Here is an 18,509-nt window from a genome sequence, read left to right as displayed (position 1 = left end):
AAGAGATCGCTAGTCTTTCCCATTCTGCTGTTTTCCTCTATTTCTTTGCATTGATCGCTGAGGAAGGCTTTCTTATCTCTTCTTGCTATTCTTTGGAACTCTGCATTCAGATGCTTATATCTTTCCTTTTCTCCTTTGCTTTTCGCCTCTCTTCTTTTCACTGCTATTTGTAAGGCCTCCCCAGACAACCATTTTGCTTTTTTTCATTTCTTTTCCATGGGGATGGTCTTGATCCCTGTCTCCTGTACAATGCCATGAACCTCAGTCCATAGTTCATCAGGCACTCTATCTATCAGATTTAGGCCCTTAAATCTATTTCTCACTTCCACTGTATAATCATAAGGGATTTAATTGAGGTCATACCTGAATGATCTAGCAGTTTTCCCTACTTTCTTCAATTTGAGTCTGAATTTGGCAATAAGGAGTTCATGATCAGCCACAGTCAGCTCCTGGTCTTGTTTTTGTTGACTGTATAGAGCTTCTCCATCTTTGGCTGCATAGAATATAATCAATCTGATTTCGGTGTTGACCATCTGGTGATGTCCATGTGTAGATTCTTCTCTTGTGTTGTTGGAACAGGGTGTTTGATATGACCAGTGCATTTTCTTGGCAAAACTCTATTAGTCTTTGCCCTGCTTCATTCCTCATTCCAAGGCCAAATTTTCCTGTTACTCCAGGTGTTTCTTGACTTCCTACTTTTGCATTTCAGTCCCCTATAATGAAAAGGTCATCTTTTTTGGGTGTTAGTTCTAAAAGATCTTATAGGTCTTCATAAAACCGTTCAACTTCAGTTTCTTCAGTGTTACTGGCTGGGGCATAGACTTGGATAACTGTGATATTGAATGGTTTGCCTTGGAGATGAACAGAGATCATTCTGTCATTTTTGAGATTGCATCCAAGTACTGCATTTTGGACTCTTTTGTTGACCATGATGGCTATTCCTTTCTTCTGAGGGATTCCTGCCCCTTTGCAGGTGACACCAGTGAGTGTGGAGTGCCACCTGCAGGGGTGCTCTAAGCTCCTGGTGGCTTGCAAGCTGAATGAACAAAGAGGCTTTGGAAGCAAGAAGTGAGGTCTGACAAACTAGAGCTGGATCTCTTTCTCTTCTATCCAGAATGAGAGAGGATTTGCTTTAAATGGAAACTAAGTAAAAGGAAGAGAAGACTGTGGCCTCAAACCTTCAGCTCAAGGTTAAGTGCTTGAGAAGTTTCAACAGACCTGTAAACATGAACCAATCATGGAACACACAAGCTGGAACACAATTAGGTACCAAATTAACTCTGTCTAAACACCAAGACCCAGTTTAGTCCTCAAACTTGAATGGGTTTCAGAGTCATCTGAAGGGCTTTCTTAAATCACAGAAGGCTGGGCCATACCCCTAGCATTTCTGATTTGAGAGGTGATTGAATGGTCGGGTTTCTGATTCTCTGACTAAGCATGTGCTTTTCTAGCAAGCTTCCAGGTAAATATTAATTCTTTGTTCCTGGGCACCACACTTTGGATAACTACTGTATCAGCAGCAATCACATCACCTGGGAGCTTATTAGGATCTTGGGCCCCATCCCAGATCCAGTGAATCAGAATCTGCATTTCAGAAAGATTCCCCTGTGATCTTTGCATGTTAATATTTGAGATGCACTGCTGTGGGTCAGTGGCTCTCCATCTTGCTGCATATTTGAATCATGGCCATTTACAAAAATACAGATGTCTAGTGTTTCCCCTAGCCACCTCCAGAGACTCTGATTTGATGGGTTTGTGGTAAGGCCCAGGCATCAGTACATTTAAAAGATACCAGATAATTCTATCATATAGCAGAGTTTAGAACCACTGGGCCAGATGACAAACTTTACAGATTCTCTATCCTAAAGGGAGATGGGGTTTGGAAGAAAGAGGTCATTTTACTTGCTGTTTCCTCTGTTGAGAACACTTCTTTCTTCATCTTCACCTATGTGACTCCCGGAGAATCAGGGCCAGGGCTCAAGCGTTACTTTCTTGGAGGAGTCAGCCCTGATGACTCTGAAATTACTGTCCTCACACATGACTATTGTATCCCCTTTGTCTTGTTATCTTAACACTCATGCATGTGTAAGCTATCTTTTCATTTTAGGGATTTTTATATTGTTTTCTATCACCAGAGAAGGGACCTTAATCAGCTTTGGTTACAGTGCCTAAGAAAGTGTCTTGCGCATAGTAAGCAATCAACAAATATTTGTTTACTACTATCTTTGTGAAAGGAGAGCAAAAAATATTTTGGAGAAGATCACAGAGTTATTACCATTTTAAAAGTTCCATTCAATCTCTAGTGAACATGTATTTTGGGCAGATGTCCTCAGGATAGAAGCAAGCAGTGTGCTCTTTTTCACTTTCAAGATCTTGAAAGATACTTGATAATATGACATTTCACTATGCTTTTTAGGGTAGGGTGTTCTTCAGAATACATTGCTAGTTCTTTCTCTAACTTATTTAGAATTTATAACCTACCCATTTCTAAGAGGAATTGAGTCAGCTCATTGATAATGGTATGGCTTGAGGCTCCTCACTGATGGTTCCAGAAACTTCCAGGGAAAAGTTTTCTTAGTAATTTCAGTTTTTACTTCATACAAGCATAAATCAGGGGCTGGAATGCAGAACTAGGTCTGATTTACTGTAAAACACTGCAGAGTAAATTGGTGAGCTAGAATGCCAAGAGGCATGATGAATACGGATTTTTCTCTCATTTATTCTACCCCCTGTCCATCTGTTTTGGTTTCTCATCTTCAGTTGTTGAAATGAAAATGTATTTAATTGCTCTTTCAAGGACTCATAATTCCATTTTATGTCTCTGCGTCCAAAGGTCTATTATTATACTATGTCTTATGCTCTGTATTTGCTTTTGGGGGAACAAAGTACAAGCACATTTCCATAAGTGAAGGCTAAGTTTTATAGTATGCTCCAAGTAATATACTAACACATATCCAAATGGGTCAGAAAGACTTATGAATATGACAGCTATGGGGTTTTTTCAAAGCTTCTGTACAAGTCTAATTCATGCAGTTATAAGATAAACACATGGGGAAATGTGCCCTTTACATAATGGTTTGCTAATTTTATCCTGACACAAAATATTTAACTTACACCACAAGCTACTTTCATTTGTCCTCAAAAAGTCTGAAATGTCTGGCAACAAACACTGGAAATGGGATGCAAATTAAAACCACATTTAATTCAGTACGATAGGAAAGATCTGAAGTGTGTATAGAGACAAGGAATATTCACATTACATAAACATTGTTCTTTGATAAGGGTGCAGTAACTACTCATAACACCTATCATATAATCAAGATCCCCAAGGAACCTCTCCAAACCATTCTCCTGTTAAGCAATAGAGATAAGTTATAAAGTGAGATTCTGCCTGAAATGCATGGGAGCAAAAAGCAAATATTTTAAGACTATGATTATATTTTACATGACTAAATGTTTCTGAGGCTTTGCCTATGAAAGTGTCAGGATAAATTTGTGTCTAATATTAACAAATGCAGTACTAACTTCAGATTGTTATAGCTGGGCACATGTAAGGGGCAAATCATGCAGCTGAAATTACAGATCATTCCGTTAGCAATTAGTACAAAATACTGCATTTCTACTAGAGTCCCCCATGCATAATAAGCACTGGCTTACTGTCACAAAAAATTTACCCACCACATCCAAACCAAATAATCTGAAGCTGAAATGAGAGCACTGCATATTTTTAAAAAGGCCAAACCTATTAACCAATTTTAGGTAAAGATACACAAACTGTCCACTCTAAGCAAATAGGGATAAAATGAGTAAATACACATTTCTAACAAAAGAAAAAAGCTGTGTGTTAATGTGTGTTTTAATTTAATTCTTCTACAGTAAGGCCATCGCTTGTCTCTTGTATATGGATTAAATTTTTTTTTAATTTATTTATTTGGCTGTGCTGGGTCTTAGTTGCAGCACAGGGGATCTTTCAGTTGCAGCATGTAGCTTTGTGCACATGGGAGCTAGTTCCCTGACCAGGGACTGAACTCAGGCCCCCTGACTTGGGAATAAGGAGTCTTAGACACTGGACCATCAGGAAAGTTTCTCGGTATGGATTTTATGTTTCCCTCTTTCCTCTTCAAGAAGAAAGTTTTAGATTAGCATTTATTTAAGACTTGTTAAATGAATTCAGTTATTCTATATTATTTATAGATAAATATCTTCTAAAATAAAAATGTGGCTTCAAATCCATTAAAAAGGCTTTTTCTTTTGCCTGTTCTTTGAATAGAGGGAAAGATTTTCTGTAGATTTTGGATGAGGCTGATAATTTATTCATGTGACAAGTTGTGAGGTATATAAATATTAAATAAAATTATGTACATAAATATATATTTAAAATAAGTTCAATATGGTTCTTAGGCTTCCCTGATAGTTCAGTTGGCAAAGAATCTCCCTGCAATGCAGGAGACCTCAGTTCAATTCCTGGGTTGGTAAGATCTGCTGGAGAAGGGATAGGCTGCCCACTCCAGTATTCTTGGGCTTCCCCTGTGGCTCAGCTGGTAAAAAAATCCACCTGCAATGCAGGAGACCTGGGTTCAATCCCTGGGTTGGGAAGATCCCCTGGAGAAGGGAACAGCTACCCACTCCAGTATTCTGGCTTGGAGAATTCCATGGTCTGTATAGTTCATGGGGTCGCAAAGAGTCAGACATGACTGAGTGACTTTCACTTTCAATATGGTTCAAGTATGGTGCATCTCTTCAAAAAACAAAGGGAAGCTTTGAAACTACTACACGTAATAATGGGACAATATCTTTTATCTACACAGCATCCATTATGTGGCAGACAATATGTTGTATCTTGACTTCATTATCTCATCCAATCTTCACACAAATTCTATGAAGTGAGTCCTCTTAATGCCCTAATTTTAAAGATGAGAAAAATAGCTACAGTCAGTGTTTACGAATCCATAAATAATATATTTGAAGGACTTAAAGAGAAGAGAAAATATAAGGTGATTATAAAAGGGGTTTTCTGTGACTTGAAGAGCCTAGAATTAATTATCTAAAAACCCAGAATTTAGCATATCTCATCAGAAATGGAGGTGCTGCACAAAACATCATGCTTTTGAAAAAAATGGTCAAATGATAACCATGATGATAAGAATGGCTAGAATTTACTGAACATCTATTAGGCTTAGACTTATTACCTAATGCACAAGGATTTTATGGATAGTGAAATGAGACTTAGAAAAGTTAACAAATCAAATGTGGCCAGCCAGAATTCAAAGCCTCTATAAATACTTCATAATAGCATGTTTCCTTGCTTTAGGAGATGGTCTGTTTCAGAGACACGATAAACTAGGAGAAGATGACTAGACTATCTCATTTATAAGACTTCTAACTTTAAGGTAATGTGATCAATTTTTCTTCAAGGTTAATCAACTTCCTGGATCTTGCAGAGTGAAAGCTGTAATCAAATAGCATTTACTCACAAAGCCTGACTGAAAATTAAATAGTGATCCACCTCTTCTGTATGACAGTTCAACAACACAACTCCTTAATCTATTAATGGAATGGCTTTTTCAACATGATACACAAACCACTGAGACTTGACAGCCAGTAAGAAAATCATCTGGACTCAGTGATAGTTGCTGTTCTACATTTTTAGCCTGAACGTAGGTCAAGGACACTGGCAACAAGAAACTCAAAACATGTTTCTCAAACAAAACAGGTGTGAAAAAGGTGAAAGGTGGGTGAACAGAAATTACTTTTATAGCTATTCTGATGCCTGGATTTGAGTAACATGCCCTGGTTTAGAATTACAGAAAACTCTAGTAGACATGTATGTGTGTGATCAGTCATGTTCCACTCTTTGCAACCCCATGGACTGTAACCCACCAGGCTCCTCCATCCATGGAATTTCCCAGACAAGAATAATAGAGTGGGTTGCCATTTCCTACTCTAGGGGACCTTCCCAACCCAGGGATCAAACCCATGTCTCTTGTGTTTCCTGCATTGGCAGGCAGATTCTTTGCCACTGTGCCATACTGGCCTTTGAATAGGAATTAGGACTTGGGGATTAAATAGAGACAGATGGAGGATGGCATTTAAAAGGCTAGGATGGAGGGTGATCACAAGTCTAACAAACAAAACCTCATTCATTAAATAGCAATGAAGGCCAACTGATGGTTTTTCATCATCTTTCATTATGGAAAGTCTCATTTTCTTCAGTGATCAACCACTTCCACTATTTTGTGCCTGCTCTTATATATAGGGAACATATATACTAACTGGTATTACTAATCTACTTTGAGTATAAGAATACTGCAGTGCTCTAGTATTAATATATGAAAGCCTCTACATTATTGTGATAGATTCTTGCTAACAGCTGGCTATTGAAAGTAATAGTCTAAATAAAATAGCTAACACAAAGACCTACTGTATAGCACAGGGAAATATACTCAACAATAACCTGTAAGGGAAAATAATAAAAAATATTCATATATTATATGTATTTTATCAGTTCAGTTCAGTCGCTCAGTCATGTCCGACTCTTTGCGACCGCATGAACCGCAGCACGCCAGGCCTCCCTGTTTATCACCATCACCCTGAGTTCACTCAGACTCATGTCCATCGAGTCAGTGATGCCATTCAGCCATCTCATCCTCTGTCGTCCCCTCTCCTGCTCCCAGTCCCTCCCAGCAACAGAGTCTTTGCCAACGAGTCAACTCATCTCATGAGGTGGCCAAAGTACTGGAGTTTCAGCTTCAGCATCATTCCTTTCAAAGAAATCCCAGGGCTGATCTCCTTCAGAAAGGACTGATTGGATCTCCTTACAGTCCAAGGGACACTCAAGAATCTTCTCCAACACCACAGTTCAAAACATCAATTCTTCGGTGCTCAGCTTTCTTCACAGTCCAACTCTCACATCCATACATGACTACTGGAAAAACCATAGCCTTGACTAGATGGACCTTTGTTGGCAAAGTAATATCTCTGCTTTTGAGTATGCTATCTAGGTTGGTCATAACTTTTCTTCCAAGGAGTAAGTGTCTTTTAATTTCATGGGTGCAGTCACCATCTGCAGTGATTTTGGAGCCCAAAAAAGTAAAGTCTGACACTGTTTCCCCATCTATTTCCCATGAAGTGATGGGACCAAGATGCCATGATCTTCATTTTCTGAATGTTGAGCTTTAAACCAACTTTTTCACTGTCTTCCTTCACTTTCATCAAGAGGCTTTTTAGTTCCTCCTCACTTTCTGCCATAAGGGTGGTGTCATCTGCATAGCTGAGGTTATTGATATTTCTCCTGGCAATCTTGATTCCAGCTTGCACTTCTTCTAGCCCAGCATTTCTCATGATGTACTCTGCATATAAGTTAAATAAGCAGGGTGACAATATACAGCCTTGACATACTCTTTTTCCTATTTGGAACCAGTCTGTTGTTCCATGTCCAGTTCTAACTGTTGTTTCCTGACCTATACATAGGTTTCTCAAGAGGCAGGTCAGGTGGTCTGGTATTCCCATCTCCTTCAGAATTTTCCACAGTTTATTGTGATCCACACAGTCAAAGGCTTTGGCATAGTCAATAAAGCAGAAATAGATGGTTTTTTTGGAACTCCCTTGCTTTTTCCATGATCCAGTGGATGCTGGCAATTTGATCTCTGGTTCTTCTGCCTTTTCTAAAACAAGCTTGAGCATCTGGAAGTTCATGGTTCACATATTGCTGAAGTCTGGCTTGGAGAATTTTGAGCATTACTTTACTAGCGTGTGAGATGAGTGTAATTGTGCAGTAGTTTGAGCATTCTTTGGCATTGCCTTTCTTTGGGATTGGAATGAAAACTGACCTTTTCCAGTCCTGTGGCCACTGCTGAGTTTTCCAAATTTGCTGGCATATTGAGTGCAGCACTTTCACAGCATTATCTTTCAGGATTTGAAATAGCTCAGCTGGAATGCCATCACCTCCACTAGCTTTGTTCATAGTGATGCTTTCTAAGGCCCACTTGACTTCACATTCCAGGATGTCTGGCTCTAGGTGAGTGATCACACCATTGTGATTATCTTGGTCATGAAGATCTTTTTTGTACAGGTCTTCTGTGTATTCTTGCCACCTCTTCTTAATATCTTCTGCTTCTGTTAGGTCCATACTATTTCTGGCCTTTATCGAGCCCATCTTTGCAGGAAATGTTCCCTTGGTATCTCTAATTTTCTTGAAGAGATCTCTAGTCTTTCCCATTCTGCTGTTTTCCTCTATTTCTTTGCATTGATCACTGAGGAAGGCTTTCTTATCTCTTCTTGCTATTCTTTGGAACTCTGCATTCAGATGCTTATATCTTTCCTTTTCTCCTTTGCTTTTCTCCTCTCTTCTTTTCACAGCTATTTGAAAGGCCTCCCCAGACAGCCATTTTGCTTTTTTTCCTTTCTTTTCCATGGGGATGGTCTTGATCCCTTTCTCCTATACGTCACAAACCTCAGTCCATTGTTCATCAGGCACTCTATCTATCAGATCTAGGCCCTTGAATCTATTTCTCACTTCCACCGTATAATCATAAGGGATTTGATGTAGGTCATACCTGAATGGTCTAGCGGTTTTCCCTACTTTCTTCAATTTGAGTCTGAATTTGGCAATAAGGAGTTCATGATCTGAGCCACAGTCAGCTCCTGGTCTTGTTTTTGTTGACTGTATAGACCTTCTCCATCTTTTGCTGCAAAGAATATAATCAATCTGATTTCGGTGTTGACCATCTGGTGATGTCCATGTGTAGAGTCTTCTCTTGTGTTGTTGGAACAGGGTATTTGACATGACCAGTGCATTATCTTGGCAAAACTCTATTAGTCTTTGCCCTGCTTCATTCCGTATTCCAAGTCCAAATTTTCCTGTTACTCCAGGTGTTTCTTGACTTCCTACTTTTGCATTTCAGTCCCCTATAATGAAAAGGACATCTTTTATGGGTGTTAGTTCTAAAAGATCTTATAGGTCTTCATAAAACCGTTCAACTTCAGTTTCTTCAGTGTTACTGGTTGGGGCATAGACTTTGATTACTGTGATATTGAATGGTTTGCCTTGGAAACGAACAGAGATCATTCTGTCATTTTTGAGATTGCATCCAAGTACTGCATTTTGGACTCTTTTGTTGACCATTGTGGCTACTCCATTTCTCCTAAGGGATTCCTGCCGGCAGTAGTAGATATAATGGTCATCTGAGTTAAATTCACCCATTCCAGCCCACCTATGGGCAGCTCTGACAGCGCACATAGAGCAGCCGAGAGGAGCTACCCCACGTCCGAGGTCAGGGGCAGAAGCCGGGAGGACCCCATGCCCTAGGGGCAGCGACCAAGAGGAGTTACCCCACACCCGAGGTAAGGGGCAGTGGCCGAGAATGCCAGGCTGTGACAGCGCAGGAACGGCCAAGAGGAGCTACCCCACATCTGAGGTCAGGTGGCAGCCGAGAGGAGCTACCCCGCATCCGAGGTCAGGGGTAGTGGCCGAGAGTGCCACGCTGCGACAGTGCAGGAGCAGCCGAAAGGAGCTACCCCATGTCCCAGGCCAGAGGCGGTGACCAGGAGGAGCAACCCCATGTCTGAGGTCGGGGCGGTGGCTGGGAGAAGCAACCCCATGTCCAAGGAGTGGTGGCGCGTGGGTGCAGGAAGGCCTAGAGGAGCTATTCCACATTCAAGGTCAGAAGGGGCAGTGGTGAGGAGATACCCCTTATCAAAGGTAAGGAGGAGTGGCTGCGCTTTGAAGAGATACCCCACATCCAAGGTAAGGAAACCCAAGTAAGACAGCAGGTGTTGCAAGAGGGCATCAGAGGGCAGACACACTGAAACCATAGTCACAGAAAACTAGTCAATCTAATCACACTAGAACCACAGCCTTGTCTAACTCAATGAAACTAAGCCATGCCTGTGGGGCCACCCAAGATGGGCGTGTCATTGTTCAGAGGTCTGACAGAATGTGGTCCACTGGAGAGGGGAATGGCAAACCACTTCAGTATTCTTGCCTTGAGAACCATGAACAGTATGAAAAGGTAAAATGATAGGAATACTCAAAGAGGAACTCCCCAGGTCGGTAGGTGCCCAATATGCTACTGGAGATCAGTGGAGAAATAACTCCAGAAAGAATGAAGGGATGGAGCCAAAGCAAAAACAATACCCAGTTGTGGATATGACTGGTGATAGAAGCAAGGTTCGATGCTGTAAAGAGCAATATTGAATAGGAACCGGGAATGTCAGGTCCATGAATCAAGGCAAATTGGAAGTGGTCAAACAGGAGATGGCAAGAGTGACTGTTGTCCTTCTAGCAATCAGCGAACTAAAATGGACTGGAATGGGTGAATTTAACTCAGATGACCATTTAACTCAGATGTATTTTATACATATATATATATAAACTGAATCATGGGCTTCCATGGTGGCTCAGTAGTAAAGAATCTGCCTGCAAAGCAGGAGATGCAGGTTTAATCCCTGGATTGGGAAGATCCTCTGGAGAAGGAAATGGCAACCCTCTCTAGTATTCTTGCCTGGGAAATGCCATGGACAGAGGAGCCTGGTGGACTACAGTCTATGGGGTCTCAAAAGAGCTGGACATGACTTAGTGTCTAAACAACAACAATAAACTGAAGCACTGTGCTGTACACCTGAAACTAACTTTACATTGTAAATGAACAACTCAATAAAGTAAATAAAATAAAGACAATAATCTATATAAAGACATCACTTTGCCAACAAAGGTCTGTCTAGTCAAAGCTATGGTTTTTCCAGTAGTCATGTATAGATGTGAGAGCTGGACCATAAAGAAGACTGAGTGTCAAAGAACTGATGCTTTCAAACTGTGATGTTGGAGAAGACTCTTGAGAGTTCCTTGGACTGCAAGGAGATCAAACCAGTCAGTCTTAAAGGAAATCAACCCTGAATATTCTTTGGAAGTACTGATGCTGAAGCTGAAGTTCCAGTACTTTGGCCACCTGATGCAAAGAGCCGATTCATTGGGAAAGACCCTGATGATGGTCAAGATTGAAGGCAGGAGGAGAGAGGGAAGACAAATGACCAGATGGCTGGATGGCATCACCGACTCAACAGACAGGAGCTGAGCAAACTCTGAGAGTTGGTGAAGGACAGGGAAGTCTGCTATGCTGCCATCCATGGGATTGCAAAGAGTCTGACACAACTGAATGACTGAACAACAACAAGACTAAGGTAGGAAAAGACTTCAAACCTTGGGTTTTACCGAGTGTCTGGAAAGTGCGTATTTTACAGACTTAGTGTGGTATAATATTTAGCTAGGCTTACTTTATGAGGTAAAAGCATAGTTCATGATTGCTTTTGCAATGTTAGCAAGCAAAGCATCATCTTAAATTTTATATTTTAGATAATTTGTGACTACAAATAAGTGCTGATACATTCCTAATATTTCATACATATTGAATATAAATAGAAAGCATCAATTTGATATTTATAAAATATTTTAGGCACTCTTTATGGAATGACATCTTGCCAACAACTCTACTTTGAACATCACATGAGTTATTCAGTGTTAACTACTGAACTACTGAACTAGACTCTTGTGACCCTATGGACTGTAGTCCACCAGGCTTCTCTGTCCATGGAATTCCCTAGGCAAGAATCTTGGAGTGGGTTGCTATTCCCTTCTTCAGGGGATCTTCCCATCCCAGGGGTTGAACCTGGGTCTTCTACATTGCAGATTCTTTACCACCTGAGCCACCAGGGGAGCCCCAAATAGGACATAAACAGATCCAAATTTTGTGTTTCCCAATATAAAACTTTACTATTAAATAAACAATGGTTTTCTTGCTCAGTCTCAAGTTTCAGTAAGGCAGGTGGTTGGTCTCATTTTATAAAATGACATGTAAATTATGAATGAGGCTGAAAAAAGAGGTTGGATTTTGTATTAACCTAACTCACTAAGGAGAGGCTCTCATTTGGGAAGTCCAATAAGATCTATTCAGAACTCATCAGCATCTAAAAGGAAGAACACATTGCAGAGTTCTCTCCAGTCCGTCTCATTAGGAAAAAAATACACAGGCCTTGAAGAAATCTGAGTGCCAGTTAATGTGTCTTTTCACCTGCATGGAGGGACTGCAAGGACTTCACCTGGCAATCTCTGATTAATAAGAATCTACCATAACTACCACAATGTTTTAAATCTGAGAGAGTCTCAATGGTTAGCAGAGGAAAAAAAAAATGTATGTACCTATTGACTTTACATATATTAAATTTATTTTATTTTATTTTTTTTAGCCCATCTTATCTTTATTCTTTCTTGAGGGAACATGGGCTTTAAGCCCAGAAGAAGTAAATGAATAATGAACTGAATTAACTAATGTTGACTATATTGGGAAAACCACGTTTGCCCTTTGTGTCTCGGATTAACAGTCAATGGAGAGGTTAAGAAAGTAATATTTGCAAGACAGACCTACGTTCAAACCGCAACTCTGTTGAAAAGTCAGGGTGAACCTTGGAAGGGTAACTTAAATCATCTAAATTCAGGTTTTAAAAAATCACACTGTGGACATAACAACATGTGGGCATGTTCTAAGAATTAAGTGCTTACCGTCACTTCTGACAAATGGTAGTCTCTCAATATGAGTGAATTGCTAAAGAATTGAACCATGTTGGGTGAAAGGGTCTTTAGGGGATGCTTGAGATTGAAGACAGACACAATGGTTAGGTATGCCTGAGTATTAGTTGGCTTGGTGGGGTTGATAATGTTGGTAGGTTGAATCTGGATAATTATGAGAAATTCTGGTATCTCCTAATAAGATTAACAGATTATTTGTGTAAATTCATGATAGTAATGGAATATCCCTATATAAAAAACCTGTGTCCTGCCAGAAATTCACTACTATATTTTGGATCCAATAAAACCCTACCTTTCTTGTAGTTGTTTAGTTGGTAAATCATGTCTGACTCATTTGCGACCTCATGGACTGTAGCCTGCCAGGCTCCTCTGTTGGATTTCCCAGGCAGGAATACTGGAGTGGATTGCCATTTCCTTCTCCAGGGACTCTTTCTGACACAGGAATCGAACCTATAACTTCTACATTGGCAGGTGGATTCTTTACCACTGAGTCATCAGAAAATTCTGAAACCCTAGCTTGCTCACTGGCAATTATCTGTGCCAGCTACTAGGTTTTTTGTTTTTTGTTTTTTTTTGAAGAGAAGGTGGTCAAGGAAAGCTCTTTCATGATTTCTGCATTTTCTCTGTCTTCTTTACAGCATAATTTAAAATTATTCACTAAATAAAGAGCATAAACTATACAGCGAATATATAAATTCTTTCCAACAATATGCAGTTCATCTGAGATACTACAATGATCATGCGCAGATCATGCTTAGGTAATTTATTTGTTAAATAAATTAAGAGCATAAGCAATAGTTAGAACCAGACATGGAACAACAGACTTATTCCAAATTGAGAAAGGAGTACATCAAGGCTGTATGTTGTCACCCTGCTAAAATTTAACTTACATGCAGAGTACATCAGGTGAAATGCCAGGCTGGATGAAGCACAAGCTGAAATCAAGATTGATGCGAGAAATGTCAATAACCTCAGATATGCATATGATACCACCCTTATGGCAGAAAGCAAAGAACTAAAGAGCCTCTTGATGAAAGTGAAGGAGGACAGTGAAAAAGTTGGTTTAAAACTCAACATCAAAAAACTAAGATTATGACATCTGATTCCATCACTTCATGGCAAATAGATGGGGAAACAATGGAAATAGTGACAGACTTTCTTTCCTTGGGCTCCAAAATCACTGCAGATGGTGACTGCAGCCATGAAATTAAAAGATGCTTACTCCTTGGAAGCAAAGCTATGACAAACCTAGACAGCTTATTCAAAAGCAGAGACATCACTATGCTGGCAAAGGTCTATCTAGTCAAAGCTATGGTTTTCCAGTAGTCATGTATGGATGTGAGAGTTGGATCATAAACAAAGCTGAGCACCAAAGAACTGATGCTTCTCAACTCTGGTGTTGGAGAAGACTCCTGAGAGTCCCTTGGACTGCAAGGAGATCCAACCACTCAATCCTAAAGGAAATCAGTCCTGAATATTCATTGGGAGGACTGATGCTGAAGCTGAAACCCCAATACTTTGGTCACCTCATGTGAAGATCTGACTCACTGGAAAAGATCCTGATGCTGGGAAAGACTGAAGGTGGGAGGAGAAGGGGATGACATAGGATGAGATGGCTTGATGGTATCACTGACTCAATGGACATGAGTTTCAGGAAGCTCTTGGAATTGGTGAAGGACAGGGAATCCTGGCATGCTGCAGTCAATGGGGACACAGAGTTGGACATGATTGAGCAATTGAACTCACTGACTGACTGAAGAGCTTAAACTCTATAGGGAGTACATAAATTCTTTCTACCAATATGTGGCTCACCTGAGATACTGCAATGATCATTTCCTGGTGCATTTTTAAAAAAAGTATACACATCCATGATGTGGGCCAAATTAAACTGTATTTTCTAAAGAATCAGCCAAAGAGAGAAGAACTAACTGTATGATACATGCTACTAATGATCTGAGTTTTAATTTATTTCTATCAAATGTGACAAACATCTTATTTTTATAGTCAGCACAGATAACAGCACTATTTTATCTCTTATAACAGCACTATTTTATCTCTTTTCTTTATTGAAGTAACATGGTCTCCAGGCTCTGAAGAAGGTTTTATTTGTATCAGAGGACACTTTTCCTTACTACATAAATATTCTCTTGCCAGAATCAAGCTACTTCATCCACTCTCACTCATGGGCATTATAAAATTCTACTATATTCATATGTGACAAAACAGGACCAGCAGATCAATGTACTAGGTGAATCCATTCTTTGGTTTTTCACTCTAAGTTAGCTTAAGGATTTAGAAAGAAGGAAAGGAGGAAGTAAAATTATCACTATTTGCAGATGACATGATGCTTTATATAGAAAATCCTAAAGAAACTGCCAAAAAACTATCTGAACTCATTAATGAATTCAGTAAAGTGGCAGGATACAAAATTAATATCCAAAAATCTGTTGTGTTTCTGTACCCTAAAGACAAACTATGAGAAGAGAAATTAAGAAAACAATCCAATTTACAAATGCATCAAAAAGAATACATCTAAAGAGATAAAAGGCTTCTACTTGTAAAACTATATGACATTGATTACAAAAAATTGAAGACAGAACAAAAAATGGAAAGATAGACTGTGCTTATGGATTGGAAGGATAAATATTGCTTGAATGAGCATACTTGGAAAAACAAAAGACTCCAAAGGGCCAATACAATTTTGTGAAAGAACAGAGCTGGAGGGATCATGCTCCTTGACTTTAGACTATACTACAGAGCTACATTTATCAAAAGAATATGGTACTGGTACAAAAACATACATATAAATCAATGCAACAAGATAGAAAGCAAACAAACCATGATCTCATAGAAAAAGAGATCAGATTTTTCTGATCTCACCCCTAGAAAATTAATTAATTTAAAATTCACGGTCTGTTAGATTAGCATTTAGGTTATGAATATATATTATATAGTTGAATATTTCCATGTTAATAGTTAACTTTAATAACAATATTAAAACTGGTTGTATTATACTGGAAGTCCATGCAATTATCATTAAAATGTGCCATTTTACTTAAGAAGAGTGAATCTGTATATACCAATAACTGAATATGATAATGTAAATGTATATTACATACTACACTTTACCTCCTCCCATCAAACTTGACATTTATTTTTATTTTAAATGCAATATGAAATATACAGAAAAGAAGAAGTTTAAAAATTATATTCCCAAATATACCCAGTCTTTACCTTTTGGCAGATCTAAAAAGCCAGGCTTAGCTTTTGAGGTAACTCATAAAATTAGAGCACAAACAAAAATTCTAGTGAAAATGTTATCAAGCTTCAGACACACACAGATGTTAAAACCAGAAATACAAGCATATGTAAATACACTAAAATATGTAAATATACTAAAATATGTAAATATTGAAAAAAAAAAGCACTTAAATAATTTCTACTTATATTTGTTAGAAAGAATTAAGACCAATACTGTAAATTTCCTCAAGGAAAAGAATATACCACAGTATAATGGTCCTCCCTATATTTATAAATAACCTTTTTAGATTATATAAGATCTAAGAATTATATTTAATACTGATAGTCGATGTACACTCAGGATGGCATTACTGAATCCTGAAGCAATTAAAACAAAGGAAAACATGCGAGTAGAAACCCTTGAGTTCATTGTCACTGCTTCCAGGTTCTGTAGTGCAAGAGAAAGTTAAGAAGAAGGATGCCCATGGATTTCTGTAAACTCAGAAAAGCCAGTTGTATTTCAAGGGTTACAGTGCCTGTCCATTTGATTACAAATTCAAGAGGATTCTTAAAAAATTTAACAAACCCAGACCTTTAATCTGTCACAAAGGCAATGTCAGCTTTAGGTAAAACTGCAAACTCTTAGATGGGGAAAATAAAATAGAATCTGCCTCTGGGAACTTTGCTGTAGGTCTTCAATGAACTGACTAAAGCATGCTGAGGATTTTCTCAGCTATTCTTGGCTCAGCAGGATGGAGACAAAACAGCAGGCAAACAGCAGAAGGTGGACAGACAGTGTCAGGGAGAACGAACAGTAGCAGTAACTATTGAAAAACAAGGGAAAAATATTGAAAAATAAGGGGAAAAAAAAATCAGTCTTTCTCACTGGAAATGAGACAGAAATGGAACCAAGCCCCCCAAAGCCAATAATCAAGTTAGTATACGTACAAACACACTCCATGCCCTCGCGCGCATGCCCCTGTTCACAGCCGTCACACTTCCGCCCTGTGGCTCCGGGTCGGCACGTGCAGATCCCCGTGACGGGGTCACAGGGGACAGGCAGTGAGCCATGGGGGTCACACTCACATTCTTGGCAGGAGCCTCCAGGGCTGCTTGGGCTGCCGGTATAGCCAGGGGCACACCTGAATTTAAACAATGACAATGCAAAGGAGATTAATAATAAGTCATGTCTCGAAATTGTTGTTGTTGTGTGTGTGTTGTTGTGAATGAAACAAAATTGAGAGCAAAGGTCAATAGATCAGGGGTTAACAAATTTTTCCTGCAAAGAGCTAGACAGTAAACATTGCAGGCTTTGTAGGTCAAGAGGCAAAATCAAACTCATGCAGTGAAAGAGAGAGAAATTTTCAAACATTTTTGACTGAAGGAATTCAAATCAGAATATTAATCAAGTATAAATTGTTTTATGATAATATACTAATGGAAAACTGATATAATAATGAGAAGAATGGGATTCTTGTCGAGGTATCAAATTTACATGCATGGGTACAAAGTCACTTCAGTGATGTCCAACTCTGTGTGACCCCATGGATTACAGACCACCAGGCTCCTCTGTCCATAGAATTCTTTAGGCAAGAATACTGAAGTGGGTTGTTGTTTCCTTTTCCACAAATTTACATAACTGTGGCTAAATATTTAGTATTCTCTGTTAGCTAAGTCTACCTGTAACAAGCATTCACAGCTTGGGTGCCATACAGAAATAGGCAATGGGCCCACTACTGCTTTAGATTACAAAAAATTTTTTTGAAGTCTTCATTTTTAAATTAGAAATGAATAAAAATTTACATTGATTTCTGGGCTTACCTAGATGCATTCATTTTAGGGATCAAAATGACCAAATAATTCATAATTTTACTAATGAGAAAAAGGAAGCAAGTGGCAATAAATGGCTACATTTTCTATTTAATTCTTTCCTTTTGATCACATATTTCTCAAGACAGATTTTTTATTGTGTCTCTCTGGAAGTGGATTATTTGATATAAATAAAATATATAACACTAACTTCAGAAATTCTAAAGGAAATCCAACTGAATGAACCCCAAATGCCAACTGTTCGTCAATCTTCTACGCTTCAGTGAAACAATTCACTTAAGTATATGATGGTTATGTTACTGTAAGTTTGTGTGCTAAGTTGCTTCAGTTGTGTCCAACTGTTTGAGACCCCAGGGACTGTAGCCCACCAGATTCCTCCGCCCGTGAGATTCTCCAGGCAAGAATACTGGAGTGGGTTGCCATGCCTGTCTCCAGGGGATCTTCCTGACCCAGCGATCAAACCCACATCTCTTAAGGCTCCTGCACTGGCAGGCAGGGTCTTTACCACTAGCACCACCTGGGAAGCCCAAGTAAGCTGGGTAACTTTTAAGAGATGCTAACAAGACTATATGCTCTGAATTACCAAGGATGGTCCCAGATTGCCTGTTGTTCTGGCTTAAGTGTTAAAAACAGAGTCTCTCAGTTTCCTGGATAGCACAATAAATTATGTATATGTAGTTCAGCCTAAATATAATCAACAGCTAGCAAAGTAATACTCAAAATTCTCCAAGCCAGGCTTCAACAGTACATGAACTGTGAACTTCCAGATGTTCAAGCTGGGTTTAGAAAAGGCAGAGGAACCAGAGATCAAATTGTCATCTGTTGGATCATCGAAAAAGCAAGAGAGTTCCAGAAAAAC

At 39.2% G+C, this 18,509-nt stretch overlaps 1 protein-coding gene across 1 annotated transcript in view; it reads right to left on the bottom strand.

Moving 5' to 3' along the window:
- LAMA2 (laminin subunit alpha 2) overlaps positions 1 to 18,509 on the bottom strand; it is a 674,179-nt gene that overhangs the window by 169,349 nt on the left and 486,321 nt on the right. The window contains exon 32 of the mRNA XM_068984950.1: positions 16,769 to 16,962. Within this exon, the coding sequence (XP_068841051.1) occupies positions 16,769 to 16,962 (194 nt within the window). The remainder of the gene's footprint in view (positions 1 to 16,768; positions 16,963 to 18,509) is intronic.

Source organism: Capricornis sumatraensis, chromosome 13 (genome assembly GCF_032405125.1).
Source record: "Capricornis sumatraensis isolate serow.1 chromosome 13, serow.2, whole genome shotgun sequence".
NCBI lineage: Eukaryota > Metazoa > Chordata > Mammalia > Artiodactyla > Bovidae > Capricornis > Capricornis sumatraensis.
Note: the sequence above shows the minus strand (reverse complement) of the source record. Positions and strands in the feature narration are given on the sequence as shown.